At 48.9% G+C, this 11525-nt stretch overlaps 1 protein-coding gene across 2 annotated transcripts; it reads right to left on the minus strand.

Annotated features, from left to right (window-relative positions):
• Nucleotides 1-339: 339 nt before the first annotated feature.
• On the minus strand, nucleotides 340-11441 carry RAB2B (RAB2B, member RAS oncogene family). Of its 2 annotated transcripts, XM_048517858.1 has the most exons (8): nucleotides 11264-11441; nucleotides 10640-10711; nucleotides 9258-9325; nucleotides 6613-6695; nucleotides 5035-5127; nucleotides 3649-3760; nucleotides 3084-3152; nucleotides 340-868 (listed from the first exon to the last, which is right to left on the minus strand). In XM_048517858.1, the coding sequence occupies exons 1-8, from the start codon at nucleotides 11307-11309 to the stop codon at nucleotides 776-778; spliced, it is 636 nt and encodes a 211-aa protein (XP_048373815.1). In that variant the 5' UTR covers nucleotides 11310-11441; the 3' UTR covers nucleotides 340-775. The 2 variants fall into 2 exon arrangements, with proteins under 2 accessions (XP_048373815.1, XP_048373814.1); XM_048517857.1 differs by lacking the exon at nucleotides 11264-11441 and having other exon boundaries at nucleotides 10640-11254.
• Nucleotides 11442-11525: the final 84 nt, after the last annotated feature.

Below are 11525 nucleotides of genomic sequence, written 5' to 3' on the forward strand. Positions count from 1 at the left end.
AGCTTTCTCAGTCAGAGACCCTGAAGAAATCAGAGAGGGTGCGTGGTGCCACCAAGTTGCTACCAACTTATGGCAACCCTAGGAATGACCTCCAAAACGTCCCATAGTTAACAGTTACAGGGGAGTTACCCAGATGGACCAAATGTTTGACACAATGACAGGTGGTTTTGAATGCTCAGAACCTAGGCTCCCATCCACTTCTTCCCAGTTCCAAGCAGAACCGAAGCAAGCCTACTAGAGTCCTGTGCCTGTTGACTGTCACTCTTAAGGATCGCCCATAAATGTCTTTTGGATATACAGACGCTTTCCTCGCCAATGAAAGATGTGTCACAGAAAGTCAAACATGGAAAACGTTTAATATGAACAACAATCACAGTGAGGAGCATCTTAAAATCTAAGAGCTGGTACAGGCCGGGACGGCCTGAATGATGTGCCCCTCTGTGCCAGGGCTTTATGAACCCGATGTGGGGAGGGAAAGATCCAACAGTGAAAGAGGCGATAGATGCATTAAGGCACAGAATGGGGGAGCCCCTCCCTGATAAGGAATGCTTGGAGGTGAGAAACAGAGTCCAAAGTCACAGGCAGTTCTAGCTCCAGCGCGGTCCCGATCCCCACACCGAGTAAGACGAGGTGAGTTGTAGGGAAAGGGCTGGCCTGCAAGTTCCCCACGCCCGACACCATGCTGAAAATGGAACGACAGGGTGCCCGTGAGTGCAGGGGGAGCTCTCTATGCGTTCCCAAGGTGCCACACACCCAGCTGGAGTCCGAGGAGAGTTCAGCAGCAGCCCAATCGATCTCCAGAGCCCAGGGGACGTTGGAGGGCAGATTCATGCAGTCCGGCTGACGGTCCGATCTTGATGCCGTGTCCCTGTAGGAGAAATTAGAGCCTGAAGGACGCATCAGCCCAGTTTCAACTGTCCGAACTATACTGTCTGCATCCCAGGTCCCTCCTCAGGAGCCATAGAGAGGTCTGTGATGGGTTGTTGCCTTGGCATAGACAATGAACACAAAAACGTCAGAAGTGCCCTGCTGGGTCAGACCAGAAGTTCTTCTAATCCAGCCTCCTGTCTCACACTGTGGCCAACCAGTTCCTCTGGAGATAGGGTAGCTAGCCTTCAAGTGCCCTCTGGAGATCTCCCGCTATTACCATTGATCACCAGACTACAAAGATCAGTCACTCTGGAGAAGATGGCTGTTTCGGAGGTGGGACTCCATGCCATTATACTCTGATTAAGCCCCTCCCCTTCCCAAACTCTGCCCTCCCCCTGCCTGCCAACCCCCTCCCCCCCCAAAAAAAACAAAAACCTCCAGGTATTTCTCAACCCAGAGCTGGCAACCCTTTCCTTGAGGTCCAGATAGACAGGGAAGGGTGGGACATGCCATGAGCTCCTTTGGCTTCAGCTGAAAGAAACTGAGGGGCTTTTTTTTAACCTGAGTCCTCCTTCCCTGTGGCTTGTGGTTCCCCTCCGCAACTACAGAGGACCACAGGGCTCTTTCCACCCAGGCTGCCCCTTCCTTGAAGACAAAAAGAGGATCCCTTTCTGCTTTGGCAGTATTTTATTCATATACATGCCCCAAAGCATCAAGGTATCGGGTGCATCTGCACAGATTAAATTACAGGCATTTAATCAACTGATTCATAGGCTTCCCCGATTCTGCACAGTTTTTTGCATCAAGCTGCCTTTACTTGTGAGCAAGCCTCCTTCCTACTGACAGCAGATCATAAAGACTGTCTTCCACCTCCACAGCAAGACGGCTATGAGGGTTCTCCAAGGTGGGCCATCACAGAAATGTACATACTTAAGGATCCATAGCTCTGACCTACATGGTCTAGGCTAGCTTGATATCATCAGAATCTCAGACGCTAAGCAGGGTTGGCCCTAGTTGGTACTTGGATGGGAGAGTACCAAGCAAATCCAGTGTTGCTATGCAGAGGCAGGCAATTGGCAAACAACCTCTGTTTGTCTCTTGCCTTGAAAGCACTAAGGCAGTGACTTGACAGCAAAATTTACCACCAAGGATCCCCCCTATGTAGCTCTTTGTCTGGAGTTAGGTCAAAACTCCTTGGAATCAGCCACTTGGCTGAGGACTTTTAGATTCTGGCTGCGAATTCACTTTCTCTCAGACTGTAATTCCCTGGTCCACCGTCTGCTCTCTGACACCCATTCCAACCCTTGGTTTTCCATAATTGAAGAAAAAATGGCCTCTATTGGACTTTCAGTGGATTCACTTTGCCCTTTGTCCTATTCAGAAGCTTATAGGAAATTAAAAGGTCAACTATTGAATAGAGAGTTCTCTACCCTAATCACCGCAGCCAAGAAAACGTGCTCCCCCCTGTATTTTTTTCTCTCCCCATTTGAATGGGGGCCACTTGGCACACTACCTGTATTGCTTAATAAACTCCCTGTTCAAAGGAGAGCCATAATGCTCGCCAGGTTTAATGTTATGTCTTCTGCCTTGTTACATGGCAGATTTAATAAGCAAGAAAAGGCTAAAAGATTGTGCCCATGTAACGATGGCTCAGTTGAATCTCTGGCCCCCCAATTACTACACTGTCTCAGATTCAAGGAAATCAGATCCAAGTATGTGAATCTCACTCCTTTACATTTACCCCATCTCCCCGATTTAATTAGATTACACTATTCGTTGGACAACCCTGATCCTTCTCTCTGTACAATAGTGGCAGACTTTCTCCTGGAAATTACTGAACGCCAGTAGATTTCCTTCGACCTGTATTGTATATGCTTTTTAATCCGTTTTTTATTACTGTTGTTCTGTTGTCTATGCCAATAAAGGCTTGCTTCTTCTCACCAAGGATCCACAGATGAGCACAGAGGTACAGAGGACAGGACTCAGATCCCTACCCATTCCAAAAACAAAAAAACTGTCGCATCAGATCAAGGCCTATCAAGCAATCAGCTGAGCAAAACCTGGTCTCACCAGCCACGTATGCTGACCTAACGTGATTCTAGCACTATCAGGTTTTGGTAGTCCCAAGACGGAAACAGAACCAGGAGGGTTTACAGAACTCCGCCCGGGCCACGTTTGGAGGGGCGGAGCTTTTGGCAGCATGCTGCACTCACCTCGCTGGTAAGGTCCAGCTGGCCTTCCAGGATCTTTTTGTAGATGGTTCTGGCTGTGGCGAGGAAGGCCTGCAGGAGGAAAGAGCGAGAGACTGTATTCAGGGTGACCTTGGGCTAGTCACAGCTCTTCCTGCTGTCATTCTTAAACTCATATATGCTGCTCATTCCCTGTTCACACTAGGCAGTATGGGCCTATGAGAGCACAGGAGGCAGGGCACACTCAAGAAAGGAAAGGGCATGTTGAGGGTCAGCAGTTGTGAGCCTTGCCATGAGCTCTGGGCTGTGGCAACTGGGGCTGCACTTGAAACACCTTCAAATCGACAAAATCAACATCTGTCAGATTCAAAAGGCAGCCATGCTAGGATCCACACAAATACTAAATTGATACATTGCAAAGTTTCCAGGCCTCTGGGTGAGGCTCAAGCTATAATGAAAGTTCAACAACCAGCCAAAGAACTGGCAGCCGTGAGATCAAACAAAATAAAAATAATTGAAAAATTATGCAAATGATCAAAAGGAGCCAAGGACTGGGGATACTCTTGCGACATGGTCTCCCTTTATTCACCTCCTTCACGTTGGTTGCTGTCTTGGCCGATGTCTCCATGAAAATCATGCCATGTTGCCGAGCGAAAGCTTCGCCCTCTTCCTTCTTCACAGCCCGCCGGTGCTCCAAGTCACTGCAGGAAGAGAGAAGAAGGTTTGGATCTATATCCCCCCTTTTTTCTCTCCTGCAAGGAAACTCAAAGGGGCTTACAATCTCCTTTCCCTTCCCCTTCCCCACAACAAACACCCTGTGAGGTGGGTGGGGCTGAGAAAGTTCCAAAGAATTGTGACTAGCCCAAGGTCACCCAGCTGGCGTATGTTGGGAGTTCACAGGCTAACTTGAATTCCCCAGATAAGCCTCCACAGCTCAAGTGGCAGAGCGGGGAATCAAACCCGGTTCCTCCAGATTAGAGTACACCTGCTCTTAACCAATACGCCACTACTGCTCCCAGAAAATCCAGGCTCAAAAAACCCTCAAAAATGGAAATAACTACCAGCACGCCGCTTTGAGCTTGCTGCAGATGTTTGAAAGGGACTGGAAAATCAGTTTGTCCGATGGCTTCTGTTGAACTATTTTGCAAACACCCCCATCCTGCTCCATAGGAGCAGCAGTGGCGTAGGAGGTTAAGAGCTCGTGTATCTAATCTGGAGGAACCGGGTTTGATTCCCAGCTCTGCTGCCTGAGCTGTGGAGGCTTATCTGGGGAATTCAGATTGGCCTGTGCACTCCCACACACGCCAGCTGGGTGACCTTGGGCTAATCACCGTTCTTCGGAGCTCTCTCAGCCCCACCTACCTCACAGGGTGTTTGTTGTGAGGGGGGAAGGGCAAGGAGATTGTCAGCCCCTTTGAGTCTCCTGCAGGAGAGAAAGGGGGGATATAAATCCAAAACTCACTCTTCTTCATATAACAGAGCCTGAGATGAATCAAACAAATTTAAGGACGCCTCAATGTTTACGGCAAGTGGGAGGCAGCTTCTAGACACACAAATTCAACTCCCTCCCATAGATGTTATCTCTAAGATTGGATATAAACTTTGTTTTTCTGGACTTTTTGAGGTAACTTTTGCTTCTGTAACCTGAGAGCCCACCAGAGTCACCCACCGCAGGCCCAAGAGGAAACCGAACTCTCGGCATGCCGAAACCACCAACACCAAAACCTAAAATAGACAAGTACGGTAGGCACCTGTGCTTCCTCACTGTGCTCGGACGACTCTTTCAGAATCTCGCGCAGGCAGCTGGGATAACACCTGACATATGATGGTGCCTTATCAGCCCATTAATCCCTCAATGTTAGCACTGTCCACTCTGACTGAGCATTGGTCAAAATAATCTATTTTGCTATCCTCCCCAATCTTGACCGAGGTCCTTGGCTCAAGGCAGGAAAGGGCCCTGAAGGGAACGGAATACCTTTTGTTGCCAATCAGCATGAACACCATGTGGGATCCAGAGTGCTGCTGGGCGTCCTCGAGCCACGAGTTCACATGGTTGAAGGTTTCCCGCCTGCACAGAAGTAGAAAAAGTTGCCCAGGGGGGACTGCGGGAGCGGCAGAAGTCTGAAAGAGGCTAGGATCTGAAGGGCAGAGGTCTGGTGCTTAAAACAGGACTCTCCCAAGAGCTTCCTTTTTGACAGGGACCATCGGGGCTTCCTTCCGCACCTGCTCCCTTCATTATCGGAACATGGGATGTCAGAAAGCACCTCTGAGCATGTGTTGAGTGCCCGTGTTAACACTAAATAACTGCAGCAAGTTTCCTTGTGACTTAAATGTCGCCGGTGTGCGTGTGTGTGTGTGTGTGTGTGTGTGTGTCTTTCAGGATGCTTCTAGCCAGCTTCAGCCCAGGTTGTCCTCATTTTTCTTTATTTATATAGAGCTTTTTGTGGCTTTCCTTTTTTACACAGCCACATGCAAAACCAATTCGATTTTGCACACAACCACCCATCTCTCTGGTCAGCCTTTCACCACAGACCCTCAGGTCTTGCATTATTTCCCAATTGCTTCTAGGCAACAGGGCAGTGTCGTAAGAATACATCAATGAATCTTTCGTATACGGTCATACAAAGTCAACTCTAGACCATATTACATGGGTCCCCCGTCAAAAGAATATTTCCTGCTTTTTAAAAGCAGTGGAGTGTTCTGAAAGAGCCCCCTCTGGTGGCCTATTACGCACGGAGCACTTTCCTCTAATGATTTAGATAAATCATAACTTTATCGCGGGATGATTCTGCAGTTAAACGATTGGTTTTCAAAAAAATATTATTAGGTCATGCGCAGGTACACTGAGATATGTCTGATAACGCTTTTAGCTGCAAAAGCAACATTTTAAAAGGCTGTATTAAACACCTCACTAATAATAACAAAGCAATGCTCCTGCTTCTCCTTCAGCTACCTGAATTGTTTTTCAATGACGAAAGAGATCCTGTGTTTTTCCTGACCAGCTAGCAAACTTTATAAAAAGGTTATGAAAACCGCATCAGGGCACGAATGTTTTAACATGTGCATGATGACACTCCCATGGCCAAGACAGCAGATTCATAAACCCACTCAAAGCTGGAAAATTCCCGGAGATTTCGGAGACGGAAAGCTGGCCCTTTCATCTGGGTCTACTATCCAATGTGACTCACTGCCCTCCTCCTTCTCTTTCCTGGGGAGAATTTTAAAAGTGGGATTGACCGGATGCCTCTACTATTACTATTATTATCATTGTTATCGCTGTTTTAAAGGTTTTTAATAATTTATTTATATCTATGTTTTATGTTGTACACCGCCCAGAGCCCCTTGGGGATGGGGCGGTATAAAAGTTTAAATAATAAATAAATAAAATTTTAGGATGGGGGTTTGGAGAGGGCAGGGACCTCAGTGGGGTATCCTATATAACCCACCCTCCAAAAGTTGCCATTTTCTCCAGGGGAACTCTGCAGTCTGGAGGTGAGTTATGATTCCGAGAAATCTCCAGGCCTCTCCTGGAGGATGGCAGCCCTAGACCCACCTGGTGATGTCGTAGACCAATAGGGCCCCAGCTGCTCCCCTGTAGTAGGAGCGGGTGATGGAGCGGAATGATTCCTGTCCAGCCTGGAGCGAGACAACCAAACAGAAACGCAGCATTAAGCGTGGGCAGGAACAGACGCGTTTGGAAAGAGCCTGTGCTGGCTGTCAAAATAAAACTCCACCTGGTCGACCAAGCCAAGAGTTCACCCTGGCGCCTGCAGTTTCCCACTCAATTCACAGGGAGCCCCGTGCCAAACCGAACCAGCAAAGAAAGCCAATGCAATCCTGGGCTGCATCAATAGGAGCATCGTGTCTAGATTGAGAGATGTAATAGATCTCATCTGGAATATTGTGTCCAGTTCTGGGCACCACCATTCAAGAAGGATACTGACAAGCTGGAACTGATCCAGAGGAGGGTGACCAAAATGGTAAAAGATTTGAAATCCATGCCCTGCAAGGAGGGACTTAAGGAGCTGGGGATGTTTACTCTGGAAAAAGGAAGGTTCCAGGGGCATAACGAGGCAAACTGTAGCCCTGGGCAAAACCTGAGTTGGATGCCCCCCCCCCCCCCCCCCCCATGGGCGGCCACTCCACCACGACCAATTTTATTTTTTGCAACAGGACATTGGTGCCTGCAGGGATGCATTTTTAGCCATATCAGCACCAAAAATTCAGCATATCATCAGGAGACTGTCTTTCTGCTACCCCCCAGGTTTGGTGAGGTTTGGTTCAAGGAGTCCAAAGTTATGGACTCCCAAAGGGGGTGCCCCATCCCCCATTGTTTCCAATGGGAGCTAATAGGAGATGTGGGCTACAGTTTTGAGGGTCCATAACTTTGGCCCCCCTGAACCAAACTGCACCAAACCCCATCTCCTATTAGCTCCCATTGGAAACAATGGGGGATGGGGGCACCCCCTTTGGGAGACCATAACTTTGGACTCCCTGAACCAAACCACACTAAACTTGGGGGGTAGCATAAGGACAGTCTCCTGATGATACGCTGAAATTTTGGTGCCGCTAGCCTACAGACCACGCCCCCTGCAGGCCAAAAATGGAAAACCACTAAAATACCCAAAAACGAACCCTGCATTTTGATGCATCCCACAAGGTGGTGCCCTGGGTATTACGCCCCTGTAAGGTTCTCCTCTTTCTTTACCAACATTGTGGGATGCACTCCCTGGTGTCACCTGTTGGAGGGGGGAAGGACCGCCAGCAAAGCAGGACCAATGCCTATCACGTGAACACATGAATTCTTTACACCGAACCAGACTATCGATCTGTCATCATCGGTATTGTCTACTCAAACCGGCAGCTGCTTTCCAGGGTTTCAGGTAAAGGTCTTTAATGTCACCAATGCCTGGTCCTTTCAACTGGAGATGCTGCCGGGGCTTTCAACCTGGAACCTTTTGCAGGTCAAACAAACGCTCTACTGCTGAGCCACAACACCTCCACACAGACAGGACTGGACTCCAGGCGGGGTTTCACATTCTCTCCTCTCCCTGGCTAAACCTCGCCTCGGAGCAATCGAAAGATGTTTTTGCAAAATAAAGAGACAGTGGGTATATTTTGCATAGATCCCAATAAAGCGTTTGGGGGATAAAAGGGAAGTGGGGAAAAGTAAACAAAACTGGTCAGGGGCAGGAAGCTGAGGAAAGTCACGGCACAAACGGCTGGACCAAATCTGAAAACAGGGCCCCTTCCGCACATGCAAAATAATGCACTTTCAATCCACTTTCAATGCACTTTGCAGCTGTGCGGAATAGCAAAATCTGCTTGCAAACAATTGTGAAAGTGGACTGAAAGTGCATTATTCTGCATGTGCGGAGGGGGCCTAGGGCTTCCAGGAGCCTGATCCTTCTGCATCCTGAGCATAGAACAGGCCTGACCTTGACTGCTACAAAGAGGCATGAGCAGACAGCAAAAATTACTGCTGTGTTCTAGCGTACGCACAACAGGTGTTGTTTTCGCATATCTGGCTGAACTTCTGAAGAGCCGGGGTGTTGTGTGGTTTCTGGGCTGTGTGGCCATGTGGCCGTGTTCTAGTAGCATTTTCTCCTGACGTTCTGCTTGCATCTGTGGCTGGCATCTTCTGAAGATGCCAGTCACAGATGCAGGCGAAACATCAGGAGAAAATGCTACTAGAACACGGCCACACAGCCCAGAAACCACACAACACCCCAGTGATTCCGACCGTGAAAGCCTTCGACAACACATATTCTGAAGAGCCGTTCTCTAAGTCTCCCTTGCTATTGAAATCACAGTTTCTTAGCCCATTCTTCCAGCCCCCCCATCCAATTTCCCCAACGCCAAACCACAACTCCCAAACACTCACAGCCCCAGGCTGCCCCCTTCCCTCTGTCCTCCTCAGCTCAATCCGTTCCAGTTTTTCACTTCCAGCTTTTCTGCCTTGCCTTGACACCTACAAGCAGGCTAAAGCGAGTATTTCTTGATCTGCAAGATTTGCAAGGTGTCTGGGGCAGACCGGCAGCCGGGAACAGAATCCCAAGAGGGAAAAAGTTAAACGGTGACACCGATTCCATTGGAACGGAAGCTCCTGTCCCACTTTCGACAACTCAGCCTTCACTTTCTCCTTTTCCTCCCCGGGGATTTAGGACAAAGGCCATCCCCTCCCAAGGGAGTTCTCACCGTGTCCCAAATCTGTAGCTTGATATTTTTGTTGTCAATGCTGATCATGCGTGCACCAAACTCCACACCTGTTGGAAGAAAATGGATGAACAAGAGACGGTTCAGGGAAGCAGAGGTTGAGCAGGCTGAGCAGACAGGCTCACCCCCCACCCCAACTGAGAGCTGTGAATGCCCCCTCCCCCACACACACCTAAAGGAGGAAGTGGAGGGTGTTCACAGGAAGAAGAGGAAGAAGAAGAGGAAGAAAAAGAGGAGGAGTTTGGATTTATATTCTGCCTTCCTCTATAAGGAGTCTCAAAGGGGCTTACAAACTCCTTCCCTTCCTCTTTTCACAATGGACACCTTGTGAGGCAGGTGGGTTGAGATTCAGAGAGAATTGTGACTAGCCCAAGGTCACCCAGCAGGCCACATGTGCAGGAACGGGGAAACAAACCTGGTTCCCCTGAACAGAGTCCGCTGCTTAGGTGGAGCAGTGGGGAATCAAACCCGATTCTCCAGATTAGAGTGCACCACTCTTAGCCACTACACCACGCTGCAGGAAGGCATGAGGGATCTATGCAGACTGGGGGACAAAGTGCCCCATGAGGATGACCAGAGTGTGAGAATTTGCAAGCTGTCCAGCCGAAGAAACTGGGTAAGGGTCATTAAGAGAAGGAAAAAACATGCAATGGAGTCCACATCAGTTCCTCCTTGTAACCCTGCTAGGCCATTGGCTGAGGGGACTGGAAAGGAATACCTTTGACAAGTGGGATGCCTTGGGCAGTTTTCCTGCGCGCGCGCGCGCCCCCCCCGCCCCCCGCCCCAAGTTAGCATTGTCCACATACAAATAAGCAATCGGTAAAAACAGAGAGAAGTAATAATGACACAAGTCCAGTAGCATTTTGGAGACCAGTTAGATTTTCAAGGGATAAGCTTTTGAGTCAAAGATGCCTTCATCAGAGAGAGAGGAAATAACCACACAGCTAGATTCAAGTCCAGTAGCGCCCTGGAGACCTTTTGAGAGTCAAAAGTCCTTTCATCAGAGAGGTCTGACTCTCTATCTAAAGTAGAGGTGTCAAACTCGCGGCCCTCCAGATGTTATGGACTACAGTTCCCATCATCCCCTGCCAACATCATGCTGTCAGAGGATGATGGGAACTGTAGTCCATAGCATCTGGAGGGCCACGAGTTTGACACCTGTGGTCTAAAGCCTCTCACCAAATCTTGTTGGTCTTTACGGCACTACTGGCCTTGAATCTAAGAAGAAGAGTTTGGGTTTATACCCCACCTTTCTCTCCTGTAAGATCCTTTCCCCTCCTCTAGAGACCAACACAACGGCCCTCCATCTATAGAAAAAGGGACTCCATCTTAGCACGTTTCCCCCTTTTGACTTTGGCTCTCACCGATTGTCAAGTCGTGCAAGGTTGTGAACCGATCGTCCGTGAACTGCAGCAGGAGGCAGGATTTTCCAACACCTCGGGACAAAGAGAAACATACAATCCTGCAGGCAGCCCTACAGATTTTCCACCATCCATCTGTATGTTTATGGCTCCTTGACGATTTTTGAGTCTCTCTGTGTCTCATAATATCTGTGTTATCTGTGTTAATAACTGTGTTAATAACTGTCTGTGTTATCTACTAAGGTTGGTCGGAGAGACTGGGAGGGGGAGGAGAAATCCAAAAAGGTCCAGACTTTCCAACCCTCCTTTGTGAAACGGGGACAATAGGGTCCTGCCTGCCTGCCTACCTCACAGGGCTGTTGTGACACTGAGGACCCTGACAAGGTACCTAAAAAGAAAAACTATATAATGTATTATATGTAATAGAAAGTGTATACCATATATAAGTATATAATACAAAGTGTGTATAATAAATAATATAATAAATAGTATAATAAATAAGTGTACTGTTAACAATGCACCCCACAGAGATTATAACAGACCCGCCCCCCTCCCTAGGGAGGCTGCCCTTTGAGGAAGAGGAGGGGGGGTCGCCTCCCCCCAGACCACAGCTGCCCCCTCCCGTACCGGTGTCGCCGATAATTACGTATTTGAACATATAGGCGTATGACATGGCGCTGAAGACCCCCTAAGCCCCTAGCTCCTGAATGGGGGGGTCCTCCAAAGGCCGCTCTAGCCGCCGCCTTTACTGCTCCCCTTGGCACCTCCCCCTCCCAGTCTCTCCGACCAACCCCCTGAAGGACTGGGAAAAACCGTTAGGGCCGTTGCGAAATGCGCTCCGGTGATGTCACAATTAGGAAAGCCGGCGCCGTTCGAAACTTCCGCCTCC

This window comes from Sphaerodactylus townsendi, linkage group LG15, assembly GCF_021028975.2.
Source record: "Sphaerodactylus townsendi isolate TG3544 linkage group LG15, MPM_Stown_v2.3, whole genome shotgun sequence".
Taxonomy (NCBI): Eukaryota; Metazoa; Chordata; class Lepidosauria; order Squamata; family Sphaerodactylidae; genus Sphaerodactylus; species Sphaerodactylus townsendi.